General features: G+C 34.0%; 1 protein-coding gene across 1 annotated transcript; it reads right to left on the bottom strand.

Moving 5' to 3' along the window:
- Positions 1 to 1,062: 1,062 nt before the first annotated feature.
- LOC150107221 (uncharacterized) lies at positions 1,063 to 15,417 on the bottom strand. The gene is made up of 4 exons (XM_090391724.1): positions 15,341 to 15,417; positions 12,921 to 13,066; positions 9,672 to 9,807; positions 1,063 to 1,309 (listed from the first exon to the last, which is right to left on the bottom strand). The coding sequence occupies exons 1-4, from the start codon at positions 15,415 to 15,417 to the stop codon at positions 1,063 to 1,065; spliced, it is 606 nt and encodes a 201-aa protein (XP_090247850.1).
- Positions 15,418 to 18,210: the final 2,793 nt, after the last annotated feature.

Raw genomic sequence — 18,210 nt, 5'->3', positions numbered from 1 at the left:
ATATTTTAAGTGGTAGATGATTCTAACAGATAGGATCATCTGAGATCCAAAGTTCCGATTATAAGCAAAAAATCTGAAGAACTTGAAAAACGCACGATGTTGTGATGCTTTTTCCAGATTATCTAACATGAAGCTAAGTATTTAAGTGGTGTACGTTTCTTAGCATTCGCCGATGAAACCCTCAGAAAACAGTATATTCTGCTGTACACAACCTCAGTTTTCCTGCTTGGTTGGCCGAGAGGAGAGAGAGAGAGAGAGAGAGAACATTATCGCGTATGAACCAATAGACTGAAGTATCCAAATCCCATTATGAGATCGATATTTATGAATGTATTCTGGTGGTAAACGAATTTTATTCAGTTTCATTCAGCATCATCCTGTTTAATGAAAGTCTAAAGTGGCTTGAAAGTATATCGTGTCTGATCTTGGGAAGGGTGTTTTCGAATTACCTTACCCATGATACAAAAGTACGTTAGGTTTTTACAATATTTTATGATAGGAATTACCATTAAAAAATTCAGGGCTGTTTCACTTTCTCTCCAAATACATCAATAAATTTTAAATGGAATAATAACGTTATATTTCACAGTTTTAAATACAAATTAAATCTTTAGATCTGTAAAATGATTGATATTAATCTATATTTTGGTCGGAAAGACAAACAGGGTAAAATAACAAGGAATTAAATCAGAATAAAAAGTGTTTTAGAAAACACATTCTGTTTTCGTTGTTGAATGTAAACTGCTTTTATAGGCAAACCGGCCCCTTGAACACACACGGATACAGTCAGGAATACTTAAGACAGTCCCTCCAGCCATAGGTCTGAATTGTCAGCTATGCAGGTCCCGAGCTCGGATAAAAATAGGAGGGATTGAGTGGTGCCGTACCTCTCCGTAAAAGGGGCTCACGGCAGTTGAATCACCATACGAAATGAATGAATGCTTCTTAACAAAACAAAACTAACATTTATTGAAATAAAAATACATTGAAGCTAATATGATACAGAATCATGCATTGATAACATTCTTACACGAGACGCTAAAACTCTGCATTGTCCGATCTTCAGTTCCCTAAGAATGCAGAAAGAAGTTTGGATATCTGTGATTTGGAATTTGAGCCTTCAGGTGCAGTACCAGCAGCAGGGATATTTCCTTCGCATTTGGGTCCAGCAGGATCATAACTTCCGCACACTAAGTTGGGTAGACCAGCAGTCAATGCGTTTACACTTTGTTCTAATACATCAACAGCTTTTTTGCCACATTTTGGTTCCACATCATTCGTAATACAGTTGGATAACCTCGTTACGCCGCTGATAAATCATAAAAAATCAAATTATCATAAAGAACAGCTTAATACATTTAAAACACAAGTTATAGATTTAAAATTGTAGTAAAAATTGGGCACATTTTAGTCATAAAAATATTAGGCAGAAATGAATTGCCTGTTTTTTTTTTTTTTTTTCATTACAAATAAAATCACTCAAGTTACGGTTATTAATAAAACATGCAAAGTGAAAATTTCCATTGGAATAATAACGATCACTTCATTGTGATTTTTAAAATATCATGAATTAAAATATATAAAGAGAGTGGAAATAAATGTAAAGCATCTTAGAATCCATAGGATTCCAAGAAGTTTTGATGTAAACCAACTTTATCCGCAACTAATTATATCTTTTAACTTCAGTTAATACTGAAGTTAACTTTTAATTAGCGCATTGCATCGTGTTCCACTGTTACCTTTGTGCCCATTTTGTGATATATTTTTTCGTAATGTATAATAAGTTAATAAAGATTCCACTAAAATTCCACTATAGTTGACATTACATCTCCACGATAAACTTTGCAATTCATCATATTAACATGGCATTAATATTTCCCTTTATAGACACAGGAAGAAAAATACACGGTAAGATAAAGCCAAAAGTTTAGTAGCATATTTCTGCGCTATCTTTTTTTTTTTTTTTTTTTTTTTACAAAAGCAGTGGAGTAAATAAGGGACGTTACTTAAAGTTACAATGTTCTAAAAATCAGGAATTTATTTCAAAAATTTCGGTTTCTGGAATTTGAAAACTTAATTTTAAAATACTAAAATCCATTTAATCTTAAATAAATAATAATATACACATAGGTATATCGCAAAAACAATAATAAAGATAAAAAAATAATTTTAATTTTAAAAATTTATTCAAGATATTTATAATCAATATTACGAATCTTTCTCTTCAATTATTTCTGACACTAAAATAAACGTGCCCATCTTTAATTTTTTCCCCTCCCATTCTTGACAGAAGTCACAGCTCAAGTTTCAAATTATAGAAAGCAAAAAAATTGAAAACCGTCTTATTTTAAAATACTCGTATTTTAAAATAAGAAAAACATTAAAAACGATGTTCAGAAGATTGATAAAACAAGTCACCCTTTTCGAAAAAATGGATTCCAGTTGTGCCATATGAATGGTACAAGGAAAAACAACTTCAGTCCAATTTTCATGAATTCAACCTAATGCTGCCATCTGTTGGGGATTAAAGTAAGGTTTCATCTCATAAATACGACTTTCTGCATAAACAACCTCAGTCCAGACAAATGAACGGAGAATATTTCTTAAACTTGGGAAGAACACTCTCAGTCCGAGCGGTTGTATGGAAAAACAACTTCGGTCCAATCACATCAACTATTATCGCTATTGCATCAGCCATTATTTTGTTATCAGTGGTTTGTTGAATCACTACTAGTTTTGATTATAGCTGTTTTGGTTTTAAGAGTATTTTAATTGTTTTTTAATAATAAAAAGTAGTGTGAAAATGATAAGTGATTATTCTAATAGTTCTAATGAAAGTGAAGAAAAAAGAAAAACTAAAGAAAAACTCACAAAGAAACGAAAAAAGACAGGTAGGACTAGAGATGTAATGAAAATTTTTCGCTCAACAACGCACGAAGTTGGTCCTGACTGTTTATGCAAAAGGTATCGTTGTTTCGAACCTATTCCTGATGCCGAACGAAAAAGAATTATTCGTGATTTTAACTTATTAGGGAACTATAATGACCAAAACTCTTATTTAAGTGGACTAATTATAATCCTTCTCGTAATGAGAAAGCGTCCTAGAAAAGGAGTTGATGCGAGGGTGAACACGGCTTCATTTGCTTTTCGTGTCAGATTACTGCAAGGCAGCGATGAGGGGAATAGCGAAGATGTCATAATTTGCCGTAAAGCATTTATTTCTTTGCATGGGATATCTGAAGAACGAGTGAAAAGGATTAAAAACTGTTTCATAAATACTGGTCAGTCACCAAAAGATGGGCGTGGTAAACACTTAAACAGACCCTACAAAATTTCAGAAGAGACTAAGAACAAAGTTAACACTTTTATTAAAAGTCTGAGGGGAAGAAAATCCCATTATTTGCTAAAAGAAACCCAAAAATTATACCTTTCAGAGGATTTGAATATTTCAAAAGTTCATTTAATGTACATAAATTTAATGTACAGAAAAGGATTAAAAACTGTTTCATAAATACTGGTCAGTCACCAAAAGATGGGCGTGGTAAACACTTAAACAGACCCTACAAAATTTCAGAAGAGACTAAGAACAAAGTTAACACTTTTATTAAAAGTCTGAGGGGAAGAAAATCCCATTATTTGCTAAAAGAAACCCAAAAATTATACCTTTCAGAGGATTTGAATATTTCAAAAGTTCATTTAATGTGCATAAATTTAATGTACAGAAAAGGATTAAAAACTGTTTCATAAATACTGGTCAGTCACCAAAAGATGGGCGTGGTAAACACTTAAACAGACCCTACAAAATTTCAGAAGAGACTAAGAACAAAGTTAACACTTTTATTAAAAGTCTGAGGGGAAGAAAATCCCATTATTTGCTAAAAGAAACCCAAAAATTATACCTTTCAGAGGATTTGAATATTTCAAAAGTTCATTTAATGTACATACAAAATAACCCAGAAAATAAAGTATTTTATGAAACATTCCGAGGAATTTTTGAAAATAACTTTAATATCTCTTTTGGTTATCCTAGAAAGGATACATGTAGCAGGTGTGACCTCTTAAAGGGGAAAGTTTCCGTTTTGGAAGAAAAAATTGAATCTTGTGCTGATTTAGATGCTTCGAAAGAAATCACAAATCAGAAAAAGCAAAAAGACACACAGTATAAGGTAAATTTGACAAAAGCAGAACGTTTTTATTCCTTAAAGAGATTTATCGCAAACGTTCACTTAAAAATTCAGCTCTCGAAGCTATCGCGATGGATTTTCAAAAAAAAAATTGCCTTGTCCAAATATTACAATTAACCTCATAAGCTTTAACATCCATATTCTTTCAAATTCACGATCTGTATTTTATACTTACGATGAGTCAGCCGCAAAGAAAGGAATGGATGATGTTTGTTCAATGTTATTCCGTTTCGTGTACAACATTTTGCCCTTAGATGTTAAAGAACTTGTAATCTTTTGTGACTCATGTGCTGGTCAAAATAAAAATTTTACTGTTTTCCCAATACTTCACTTTTTAGTAACAAAAAAAGGAAGATTTGATGTTGCAAAGATGATATTTCCTATTAGAGGGCATTCTTACTTAGAATGTAATAAAAATATGGGGTAGTTAAACCAAAAATCTTACACTGAAACTCCGGACGACTGGAGAGAAGTTTTATGTATCAGTCGAGATAAACCTATACCTTTTGAAGTGATTGACTGCGGAAAGGATTTTGATTTCCAAAATTGGACAGATCATTTATCGCCTTTGTATAAAGCGAAATGCCCTTTTCCGACGAGACCAATTCGTATGCTGCAAATTTTAAAGGACAAAAAACCTACAGCGATATTTTACAAGTCGGCTTATTCCGGGGCGAATGAAAGCGCATCTATTGTAATGAAAACTATAAAGAATCAGAAGAATAAAAAAAATAAATAACAGAGAAACTGCGCTACAGAGCTTATACACTGCCAAAGTACCCATAAAGTTAGCGAAGTATGACGACCTACTCCACCTGTCTCAATTTTTAGAGCGTCCAAATTCAAAAAAATTTTACGAAGTCTTGCTGTATAATGATGCTCCAGAGGGTAGCGATGACGACAACGTTGATGACCATCCAATAGATGATTGAAATAAATTATTATTTTAAAACTACAATATTTTAACTACTTAAATTTTTATTACTTTTTACCATATTTCATTTTTTGTGTATTATTGTTACTTAATAAAGAAGCACTTACCAACCTTTGTTAGTATAATAATTCCCTCAGTACCTATTATCTTTAAAACAAGGGATGCGATCTGATCATTATTTATAAATTAAATAATTAATTAATTAAAAAATCAGATATTACCAATCGATTAATAAAAAAATGTGCATAACAACCGTTCGTGCAAATAAAAGGAGTTAATGAAACAGTCTGATGCTCATGACGTTTGCAACATAGCGTGTGCGAAAAGAACAGCAAAAAATATAAATAAATAAAATAAAATATATAAATCAAATATATAAATAAATAAATCCTTGGAAATGAGAAAGAAAGAAAGAGCAACTACAAAGACTCTAGAGCGGAATATTTTCTATGTTTGGATGCTAATTACTACATCGTTTGAATACTGATGCATACGTGCAGAGGGAGACTTTGCCATCCGAGGAAAAGTATCATATGTGATGGTTTCATGTTTGCAATCCAATTATTGAGTGCACTAAAATAAAAAGAAACAGAGATGTATCGTACCATCTTCCTGAAACTCCAGATAAACAACAACAAAAAACGTACTAGTGCAGCCACAATAAAGTACTTCTTTATTTCATAAATTATTATGAGCAAGTATTTTTTTAAGCAGTCAGATTGAAAATATTACCATTATTGTTCATGTTGTGAAATAAACCTGTACCATTGTAAGATACGTAATGTGCGTCAGAATAAATATTTACACGCTTTTATTCAAGAAGGAAATAGATCAACCCCCTTTAGCTCATATTAACTGTTTGATGAGGGGTGGCGACATCTTTAGCCGCTATTCATAGTGAGCCGGAAGTTATCATTTAAAATAGCCATAAGAAAGAAAGCACAGCAGAATAGAGAAGTGCTGCCATCTTTTGCTCGTAAAACACAACTGGTCATACTATTGTCTGAAATAATACAAAGATTCCAAATTATATCTCCGGATACCCAAACTAAATACTGTGAGGATAGTACATCTTATTAGGTGGATCTCTATCTTACCTCGCATTGAACTTGTTACAATAAAGCATCCACAACTGACTCTCGTAACCCATTCCGCTTATTCACCACTATCAAATCGAAAAATCTAGTTCGCACACCCTCGCTAACCACACCTTACTTGATTTACAAGGATGATCTCTTGCTCTGTGCCCTCTATATGAGTGACGAAATATTTTCTATAAAATCCTTTTAGCGGCCTTAACGTTTTTATACATTACGTCATTTCTCGTTTTTCATTTCTGTGGGCCTATTAACAAATTTCAAAATACACTCGGTTTCCTGCATGACAGTTCTATCAACGAAAATCACATTGTTAACTTTTCATCACAAAATACGTGGGCTGTTCAATAAGTAATAAGACTAATTTTACTGTGGCGAAACCAATCATCACGATATTAATTTCTGTGGAATAAAGAAATGTTGCTGTCTGTATTAACAAAGGAGGTTGATAGATGGCGTATACGAACTGATGTGCCAGAATGTCACGTGACTAAACGCAAGTGCTCATCGGCGCCCCTACGAGGTGCGACCAGTCTTCGAAATGGAAACGTCCTTGGAACAGCGTTATGCGATTAAATTTTGTGTGCGTTTGCAAAAAGCGGCATCGGACACTTTTAACATGATACGCGAAGCTTTCCACGATGAAGCAATGTCGAGGGTAAGTGTTTTTCGCTGGCATAAAACTTTTAAGGAAGGAAGGCAAAATGTGGAAGATCTTGAACATGAGGGAAGACCATCAACGTCCATCACAGAGACAATGATCAACACAGCAGCGATTATCACCAAGCACGTCAAACGGAAGCGTCCATTGCTGAAGAATGGCTTCTTATTGCACCACGATAATGCAAGACCACATATATTGCTGGTTGTGTAGTGGACGTTTTGCAGAAGAACAACACAGATATCCTACCACACCCTCCATACAGTCCTGATTTCGCACCGTGCGATTTCTGGCTGTTTCCTCAGCTCAAGAAACCACTAAGAGGCCGCCATTTCGAAAGCAACAAAGCATGGGTAAAAGCTGCGGAGGCGGTTTGAAAGAACTCTCAAAAAACGGACTCTCACATGTGTTTAAGAAATGGACGCAACGTTGGGACAAATGCATCGCGTCTCACAGTAGTTACTTCGAAAAAGACCATGTAAATGATGACGATTAAAGGTAATCTGTTTTCTGTATAAATATAGTCTTATTACTTATTGAACAGCCTACGTACATAACTTTACACTTTTTCGCATTAAACTAGCTCAGTATCTTTTGCATATACTCCTAAACCTATTTAAATGATCCTACAAGGTTTGTACATCGCCAACATTAACAATTACGCTACCCAATATTACATCATCAGTAAACAACTGAATATTTTTCTTCAAATCATTTCCGATATCATTTGTGTGCAAATTAAACAGTTGTAGTCCAAACACAGAGCCATGCGGCACACCGCTGGTCCCCTGTCTTCTCCTATGTTCTGCTCCTCCATTTAATACCCTTCGGTATCTGTAAATCATTCATCCTTGCATCAATATCACAAGTTTCATATCCGTCCATACTTGTTAGAATTACGCAACACACTTGCGTGTGGTATCCTGTTAAACCGCTTTGTAAAATTCAGAAATTTCTTTAGCCATTCTCTTAATCCAACTCAGCTGTCAGTCCACTGCAAACAGTTAGTACCTTACTAAAGCATTACTTATCAAACCCATGCTGTTCCTCGTAGATATCACATTCTTATCCACCCATTCCTGAACTCTGTCTTTGACCATCGTTTCTGACTCCTTTTACCACCATTCCCGAAATACTGATGGATCTATAAATTTGCTACAGAGATCCTGGGACATTCTTTATGCAAAGAAACCATTTTTTCCTCCTTTCGTTCTCTTGGGACTTCCAGAGCTAAAATTTAAGATAAACAGCCTAATCAGAGATAACTTCATTTCCTACAAACATCCTTATAATATGCGAGATGAAATCCCATCCAATCCCACTGGAGTAATTGTACTGAGATTCTAAAATATTCTAAGGACTTCGAGTTCATCAACCTCTATAATTCTCATATCGATTCTTGTCACGTCAGATATAGAATTGTCCTCACTTGGACGATAGAACCTCTGAAAGTGGTCACTCTTTAACCCCACCATTTCATTTGCTTCTGTAATCCCACTGCCATCAGCACCTGGTTTTAAAGTTTTCCTTGCATCTTTGCCCTGCTTGGCTAACTTCTTCTTATAATCTGATTTTGCTTCTTTACCATGCTGGTCGCCTTTCTTGCCTGAGACCTGTACTATGCGTAAGCTTGCCGATTACAGTTCTCCTTATACACTCTATTTTTAAGTTCATCTCATCTCTTCTTCCAATTTCCCTCTTTTACCTTGTGATGTCGAAGGTTTATTAATCACCGGACCTCAAACCGTTCACAGGATAAGGTGGTCAGCCCTACGCCCCGGTGTATCCTATGCCCGTAGTATTGAGTTCTCAAGGCCGGTTTGCCTGCTTTGTGGGATGAAAGAACCCCAGGATAAACTGGGGGGAAAATCTATTGTCCAAGCCCAAGACCGGCTAACTTGGCTATGGCAGAGGAAGATCCTTCAGCTCCTCACGTCACCGACTTGAATCGAACCTAGGACACTCCTTCCTCAGGCATATGGTTGCGAAGCACACAGCCACTAGGCTAACCGCGCGGACATTTGTTATTCCTACTCAATAAATTTCCTCATTCATCTATCCCATTGCCTGAGTTTTTTACTCGTGGCCTTGAGTAAACAATCTAATATAGCTTCCTTCTGATACCCCTCGACTATCATCCATGCAATGGAAACATCCTTCCCTTGAAGATTCGTTTGCTATGTCAGTGCTTTACGCTGTCTCCTAAGTTTGTCGCAATCACCTGCTCAATGGTTCCACATATATTCCTCCACTGAAAATTCCACGTTTCGCAGTCTCTGTAGTGAATACCATGATCATTCTCTCCAATCGGAGACAACGTGACTACCTTGGTTATGGTCAGATCTTCTGATCTAATGACCAGATCCAACAGTCTGGAACCCCCACTTTCCCTCCAGTAGATTCTGCATCAGATAAATTTCATTTCTATCCTGTCATGTGAACTCTCCTCTTTCAATCGATAAGAAGGGAGAATTCAGTTCCTACTTTTTGGAAATAGTACGTTCTCGGTCTTCGAATGCCACAATGGCGATGGATGAGTGCATGCATTATCTCCGAAGTGTAGGTAAAAAGCAATGAGAATAGTCTGCTACTGCGCTCCTTCAAGCAGGAACTTACTGGATATCCCACAGAAATGGGAAATCCTATAGATAAACAGTATTTTTAAATCAACCCGAAACTTTTTCTTCCACTAACAATATCTCTGTAGGCAATTTACGCTGTCCAAAATGAACATTCTCTCTCTCTCTCTCTCTCTCTCTCTCTCACCCCCAGGAATGGCAATAGAGCATACTTACCAGCACATGGAAGCTAAGCGAGTTTCTGGTTTCACACTTGGAATGAATTCCATCACTGATTGTATGTCTGAGATGCATTTTCTGCTATCATCACTGGAGAGGTATTCAGATAAACAAGGAGATACTTCCAGAAATGCTGAAAGCAGATAATAATCATGATTTCTATATTTCTTAACACATTTATTAAAACAGTTTGTTTCTGCTTATCAAATACTCACTGTCAGAATAAATAACCAGAAAAAGAATAAAATAATTACTATTTGCAACTTAAAAAAATTAGTTCAATTGATAAATATTTACTTTCATATACCCATATGAAATGCTCATATGCTCGCAATGGAAGGATACACAGAGATTTCAGGGTCTCGCGATCGACAAAAGTACAGCGAGGGTATTTGACCCCGACAGAGGCAAATCTTATGAATTCACTTTGTGCTGTGATTTAATGGAATATATTAAATGCTTTTCTAAATTATTTTTTTTTCAAGAAAAGCAAATTAATTCAGAGAGGAATAGTACTATAAAAATACATTATGTTGCAAGTACTATAGGAAATCTAAACGTTTCACAAACACTCCCCGTTTAGCAACCTTCAGTTGATTGCAGAGAGCAGTAGAATGCCGAAGACTGGTCAACAGTCAACCAATGCTCTTTAGTTGGTAGTCCTAATGTTCGACTCCCGTCATAGCATGAGAAGAACTTTTTCATATGTAACCTTGATTGCCTTGTCGTAATCTAAAAACAACCGAAAAATTTACTTTCTGGCCTAGATCATGCATTAAATTTAGATAAATTAACACATGTATTTTGGCCCATTCTTTCATTAAAATGGCAATCGATTCGAACAGTGCAGTTGCATGATAGCCTCGTCCTCAAATTTACCTGAACCTTCCTAAAGAGACCTAATAAGTTTCAGATTAAGCATCTGTATTTGTTATTGTAATTATTGTACTCCCATTCTCGTGACGCTTGAGCACTTGAAACGTAATTAATGCATAATCGCATTTATGCTCAAGCGGGTAATTCCCATAGAAACCTCACAACGCAGGGAACGCATTATCCAAAATGGAAATCCCAAGTTCGGTGTTCATTATTCAGACACTATGAAAAGGAGTCTTAGTCCAAACTACAAAAAGTATACATATTCCATAACTCCACCAGCGTCGCACTTACGATACGCTCTAGTGATTTTTCTGGCCCTAACACCCTTATCTAATAGAAAAGCATATACTGTGATCGATCACCCTGTAATACGGCTAATCAAAGGTCCACTGTTTGAAAATTCTTTGCGTAATTCATGGCATCCTTCCCAGGAAACCAATGTTTATGGAGTTGTTCTGGAATACCTCTATACCTACGGATATCTCAAACGCTTAGAAGAGTCCACTGATGAACAATGTATGGAATGCAGAATGCAAATGTTTACGCATGGTTTTGGTGCTCCTTGGTTCATCAGAAACGCACAACTTCATCGAGAGGCTAACATTCCCGATCTTAGTGCTTTCAAGTAATTTTCACAAGCCACACCCATCCTAATCAATTAATACAACTCGGAGTTGATTCTAATGAACAATGGATGAGTCTTGTGCCCATCTACTATCTGTGCAGACTTGTTTATCGTATTCGACAAAAGGAATGAAAACCATGGGTTTGATCCACATTCGAGTTCAGAATAAGTTCCAAATAAGAAGAATAGATGGATAACTTTTGCGACATAAAAAGTATTTTGTTGAAATTGAACTCTAATACTCGAATCCTTTGTTTTCTCTCTCGATAATCAACACTCCATTATAAAATTACCAAGGGGGATTCAGCATTATTTGGAAGTACAGATAACCCTCGTATAACGCGGATGTTAGGTTGCGCAGAAATGCCGCGTTATATAAATCGCGTTATTCGAGTCTCAGATCACATAGAAAAAGTAGGGTTAGGTTCCGAAATCGTTTTTTTTAAATTATATAAACAACAATGACATATCCAAAAAAATATTTTTTTATTTAATTCAGGTAATTCATGTAAGTTAAGAAAACATAAACTATGAAACAAATTCATAGTATAAAAATTACAAATTGTACTTAAACTTCATTGTACATAATGCATAAATGTATTAGGCAAAATAAAATAGTGCATATTTTAATCCTTCATAGCACGAAGATTTGAGGATTGGTTAATAAACACTGGTTTTGTCATGTAATCACCTGATGCATTACTACAAAACAGTAGAGTAATTCTATCTTTGGAAACTTTGAATCCAGGAGCTGATCTTTCATTTTTCGAAATATAGGTGCGTTTTTGTACTTTGTTCCAATATAACCCGGATTCATCCGCATTGAACACCTGGTCTGCACTACTATAAATGTTTATAACTTTGAGAGTATTTTGTTTAATAAGATTTCCATCCATAGAAATTTTCTTTTGAGGTCCAATCTTCTATCGAAATCATTAGAAATTGCTCCAATTTTCCATTAGAATATCGCGTACACGAGCAACGCGCTTTGCACTTATCGTTGACCCAGCAATGAACACTTTCTCGGATTTTTTGTTCATTTTGTTTGATTGTTCGAATTGTTGATTCATTTAAATTCAAAGTCTCTGCAAAAACTCCTGGTTTTTCTCCATTTTTCAACCGATCCAAAATTTAATTTTTTTCTTCGAGAGAAATTAATTTTGTTTTCAATGTTGGTTTTTCCCTTTCGTTGCAGTTTGCGGCCATTACTATAAAAATATTTTTTACACAAAAAAAGCAAGCATTACATATTGTATGTAACTCACCAGAAAATAAAGTGCTCAGCTTGAGATGAACACACTTATGATTTTTAATGCACTTTCCTGGCTGAAACGAGGACAATTTTCAACAATAAACGTTTTATACGTTAAACAATTGAGGTACATGCGTGCTAAAGGGTATTTTCCCTAATATAAATTCGCTACTTATAATTACATGCTGGATACAGGCAGACACAAATTTAACGAAGATAAAATTTGATTTTTAAGTCGCGCGGTGAAAAACATTTGAAAAGATAAAGGGTTACTACAATTTGTAGACCGTGTTTTTATCGAAACCACGTTGTATAAGTACCGCGTTATACGAGGGTTACCTGTATATTATAACTTTAACAAGAAAATATGACTTTTATTAGAGGATTATTTTAGCCAATAGTTAATGTTCAAAATGAGTTTTTTCTTTCGATGATTTGGGGAATAAATAAATTTCAAAACATTCCAACATCACTGTATTCAGTTACTTACCGGTCTGTGACTCCGATCCTGGTGTGCAAAACTCCTCCATAGGTTTCCTTGGTACTTCTGCTATTATTTGAACTAACTCTTTTTGCAGTGGAGTCAGATATTTCGAAGTATAATTTCCAAAGCAATCTGACATTTCATTATAGGCTCTGGATGGAAAAATAAATTAATATAAAAACTTTTTCCTTATGTACAAATCTTTGATGAATATTTTTTTTTCAATCTTAAAAAATTAATTACTGAAACTATAAATGAAATTTTAAGAATAAAAAAAGACTCTTAACAGAAAATTATCCATTTTTTGATGCTTCATCAGCATTGATGTTACTGCAGACAGCAACATCTATATCACGTGTTAACACACTAATTTCATTAAGCTGCCATCTGAGGCAAAACAAATAACGAAAATCCTAGTTATTCTGTAACATAATATAGCAACGCTATCCATTATATTAGGAACTATCGGCATAATAAGGAAGACTAAAACAATAGATTGCAAAGACCACATGCTGTTCCATGAAGAAATGCACACAGAGCAAAGAAAACATCGAAAAATCAAAAAAATATCAACAACATGAAAACACCAAACTCTTTTGGACGCTTTGCACACTTCCAAGAGGCTTGTTGTGCAAAAAAAATTATTTTTTATTATATTTGAAAGGAAGACATATAAAATGCATTCCCAATTAAATAAAACTACTGTTTTACAATATAATATTTTGATTCTGAAATTTATATATAAAATAAAATGGGAGACAAATGTTATTAAGAATGTGAACTAGGCAAATGATAAAATCAATTCCTGGGAGTTATAATATGCATACGAAGGAAATGCAAAGCAGAATGTAATTAATGTTTTGATAACACTACCTTAAAGACCTTGAATATCTTTTTATAACTGCTCAATAGCATTCGATTTGCCGCTCACTAAATGAAAGTTGTAAACAGGCATTAAACACACACCCACACACACTCATACACACACAGAGGCTCATAAAGAAATTTCAAAAATATGATGCGAAGCAGCTGGGTTCCCTTGTTAAGAGGACAAGAATTATTAGAAGGAAAATCTCGTCTGACAAGAAACATATATTAGACGAGAAAGAGGCCTTGAGACGAGTTTCCCTTTACGTAAATAATGAACTCTTTTATTTTTAAAATCCGCTTTAAAAGTGAATTTTAATTTATTTACAAACTATTAAAGGTTTTAAAAAATCTAAATCCGTATCTACCAAATTGTTTACAAAGTCTAGCGAGCTTTTTTCTTGCAAATTTTATAAGAATCTTTAAAAAAAAATCCTTTCGTATTTGAAATTAGGAAAACATAAGCAACTCGTGCCTACAAGCAATCCATTTCGAATCTATGTCAGTGATTCAAGTATGCAGACAGGTTCCGAATGCAAGGTCTCTGTGTCACTTTCAGGAGATAAATGTTTTCTTCAAGACCGATTACTAGTTTTCTCTCTTTATCTGATTTGATCAAGAGTTAATTATTTTTTAGTGCTGCTCATTGGCTGGATAAAGATTTTCCTTGTAAGAAATCGTTAAAATTTATTTACGAAATAAATCAGAGGAAAATTAGAGTAATTGCTTCTTCTGGAAAAAAGTTTATCAAAACTTTTCATCAAAAGTTTTATCAAAAGTTTATCAACCATTATAATCGCAATATAAGGATACGTTTGAGAGAAAATGGGGGATCGAATCGCATTAATTCACTTATAATTTATATAAGAAAATAGTTATAGTTTCTTTGTTGTTGTCCACTAAGACAGATATGATGTCATGCGAAAAATTAGTTTTACTACTGCACAGAAATCGTCATTTCATTTCCACTTGTTCAATACATTTATTATATTAGTTTTTAATTAATTAATTTCAATTGGAGGTTTGCTAATTGCAAGTGAATAAAATAATTATGTATGCCAAGAGATTAATTGCGTCTGCGCAGTTGAAATATATAATTCTCAAGTATCAGAATTTAAAACAGTATCCTTCAAGCGTGAAATTCATCTGTCATTTTCCAATTAGCAGGTCAGTATAATAACACTGTCATAATAATGATGGTTTTGTCATTAAAACCATTATAAGAGACCTCGTTATCATCACTTTATCACTAGATTGTTAAAGTAAGATTTTATTCGACTAAACCGTAATAAATTGACATGAATCCATATAATAACAAGACATCTCTTCTCCTATAAATGGACCTTCATAGTCTAGTAGCGACAACTGACTTTCTTTTGGAAAGACATGAATTACGCCTAGGATGCGAAGTAACTTATCATGGACTTTTCAACTAAAAGTGAGTTAGCTGATAGATCATAAAGATGATAGGATTTTTTCCATTTCAGAAAATAATCATAACGCAGCGAATGCATGCAATTATCACATAAATGCACTTGTGAAAAACTGATTTCACTTACTCGCAAAAGGTTTCCACTCCGTCTTTGTCCACTGGAATAAGATTGTTTCCTTGGGCACTTAACATCATTGTAGCCATGCATAAATCAAGTTCTCTCCAGTGACATGATTGTGCATCAACTTGGTATCCGCCTGAAAACAAATAAAGAAGAATCAACATTTTAACTTCAGTATTTGATAAAAAAATTCTCTTTTTCTGTCGTGAAGATCGCAAAGAATTTAATATTTTTAGGTGAGTTTATGCAATATGAGATGATTAGCATCATAGCTCTTCCAAGAAAATATAAGAACGGTTTATTACTGACCCTTTATTATTGAATCCATTGAATCATCAATGGATTGTGAAATAAATGAACATTAAAGAACCATCAATCTGCTGTGAAAGAATTCGTGGTATATTCTGCTGCAGTATTATCTATCTGTAAGTAAATTATTCTTACTAGAAATGAGTACTGCAATCTGATTGTCGTTCTGATGATCTTTTAACTCCACAAAATAATGAGAAATTAGCTTGAGTAGATAACCATAATTTGCTATTGCGAAATATGTGCAGTACAAGTGTTGCACATATTCCTCTGATAATGATTGTATAGAAGTGAGATGTTTTTGTGATTTAATTACATATATCGATGAAGTTCGGTCATTGAAATGCCGGTACTAGGTGGGAATCATAATTTTTCCTTCAATCTTTAATATTCTTTCATTCCCTAAACAAAAGAGTGAAGCAAATAACAGCAGATGCTTTGTTAGGAAGAGATCACTGCTACTTAAGAAACTTTCTACAAGATTTGTTTCGGAAGCTGTGAAAAAGAAAAAAAAAGTATTTTCCCCTCTATGTTCAATGATTATAGAAAATTCATCTAAGAATTAAGATCTGTAATATATATTTCTGAATGTTCTCATATAAATAATCTCTTGCGCGTAAATAACTCTTTCGTTTCTCCAAATAAAAAGAACAAGAAACGTTTAATTTATCTTTAGTGAGTTCCTCTTTGATGGCATCCGAAAATTAATTAAATGGAATAAAGTTTACGCCTTATTATCTTATATTTTCTTGTTTACTGACGTCACTATCGCTTTATTCAGACCAGCTTGCGCTCTTTGATTGCTATAGTGAAGTGAAACTGCTACTAGGGAGAAGCTTCAGAATACGGGAACTAGTCTCCTTCTAGGAGAAGAATAAGTAGTTTTTCAATTGAATGCGACAATCAATTTCACAGAAGAAAACCTTGCCATTTACGGTACATGTTTTTTTCTTAGTTAGCTTAACGTCCCTCAGAAAAAATAGACAATCTTGTAAGCGAATCTAAATTATTCTAAGTTAATTAGAATTGGTCGTAAACAACAGCTAATCCCGGAAGTGAAGTTCCCAGCTTTCACTTGTATGATATAAAGAAGAATGCTTAAGAATTATGAATAATAATCATTAATCTCTAAATATTTGTAACTCCTATTGATTTCTTTTTTCAGATAAAATGAAGCTTATTTGAAACATTCTGATTGCCTTTAAATTGCGATATAAGTAACACACTCAAAAAAGCAACAGATCAGCTCCCCAAATCTACAGTCCACGTATATGCACACCGTGCGCTTTTCCGGTATTCTTGATATCTGGCTTGCTTCGGGTGAGACTCAACAGGTTCGATTCAGTGGAACATGTAATGAAAACATCAACAACAGACGACAATAGGGACCGACAATTTTGAGATTGGGACGTTGAACTGCGCAATACTAAGGAAACTCGTACTGAAGTTTATGTACGTTCGACTAACTATCACTTACTTCTGAAAGTTTTTTTTTTGATGATTAATAAATAAATTAGCTCCATATTTGGTTATAATGCGTTGGATTTTATCATTTTTTTAGATATGTTTTAATGACAGATGAGACATTTAAGCCTCGGTCTTTCTTTCTTAACTGTCTAAAATTTAATTTGCCTCAGAATGACTGTTTAAGTTTCAGAAAATCTATTGTTTGGAACTTAAGGAAATCATGGAACGAAATCAAACTATTTCGAAACAAAACATAATAAAACACTACATCAAAATAAAAACTATCTTACATTTCGTAATTTCATGTTTTCCTTGACAAGAAGTTTTCGAAAGAAAATAACAAACTTCAATGTCTTATGATTGGCTAGTGTAACTTTCTTATTTAAAAGAAAAACAAAGAGGCATTTAACGATAATGAAGTCATTTCCATAAACGACAGACTGAATCCCAAGGACAAGTCTAGTAGATCTGGCACTCGTGTTATTTATCCCTAATACTACAAACACAAGAGTTTCTGGACAGAGCATTGCATCTACAATCAACAAATTTGAAAGGCAAGAAATGTGATTAAAATATAAAGACGGTTTTAGAATTTGCTGTAATTGATTCGTTATTGCTGACTCTGAGACAAAATAAGCAAAATAAAAGTTAGTGTCCAGCAATTAATAAATAAATTTCTATTCCAAAATGTAGCTTAAGTTTCCATTCAATTGTATTTAACTTTTGTATACTTTTAACTAATTTTCGAGTTCGGTTAATTTTATTCTTCCAATGCTAAAAAGAGTTAGTACTAGGTGTTATTTTATGTGTACACTTTTATCTGCTGAAAAGCCGACAGAACCATCATGAGTATTAAGGAAAAGAAATAAAGAATCGAAGTTATTTCGGTTTCCTTCGGGTGGCTTTCTTAAACATGCTTAGTTAAGATGTTTTATCCATTTCTGAAAAATAATGCAATTTAAATTTAACTGTAACCTAATTTCATTCACTTGTATCCATTCCAGCCAAACAGAAATAAAACGAAAACTCACCAAAGGCTATAATAAGCACGATAGTCAAAAAACACTTCATCTTGCAGACACAATCCAAAGAATCTACGA

The sequence above is a fragment of the Typopeltis vanoorti genome, chromosome 4 (assembly GCF_054136105.1).
Source record: "Typopeltis vanoorti isolate ZY-2024b chromosome 4, IOZ_Tvanoo_1.0, whole genome shotgun sequence".
NCBI classification, from domain to species: Eukaryota; Metazoa; Arthropoda; class Arachnida; order Uropygi; family Thelyphonidae; genus Typopeltis; species Typopeltis vanoorti.
Note: the sequence above shows the minus strand (reverse complement) of the source record. Positions and strands in the feature narration are given on the sequence as shown.

What these genes read in the sequence shown, in the direction of transcription:
- LOC150107221 (XM_090391724.1), bottom strand. Translation starts at nt 15,417, where the DNA reads ATGGCTACAATGATGTTAAGTGCCCAAGGAAACAATCTTATTCCAGTG. An exon ending in AGGATCGGAGTCACAGACCG is followed by an intron (nt 9,808 to 12,920) that starts GTAAGTAACTGA and finishes ATCTGCTTTCAG; the next exon opens with CATTTCTGGAAGTATCTCCT. An exon ending in CGCTTAGCTTCCATGTGCTG is followed by an intron (nt 1,310 to 9,671) that starts GTAAGTATGCTC and finishes ATGATTTATCAG; the next exon opens with CGGCGTAACGAGGTTATCCA.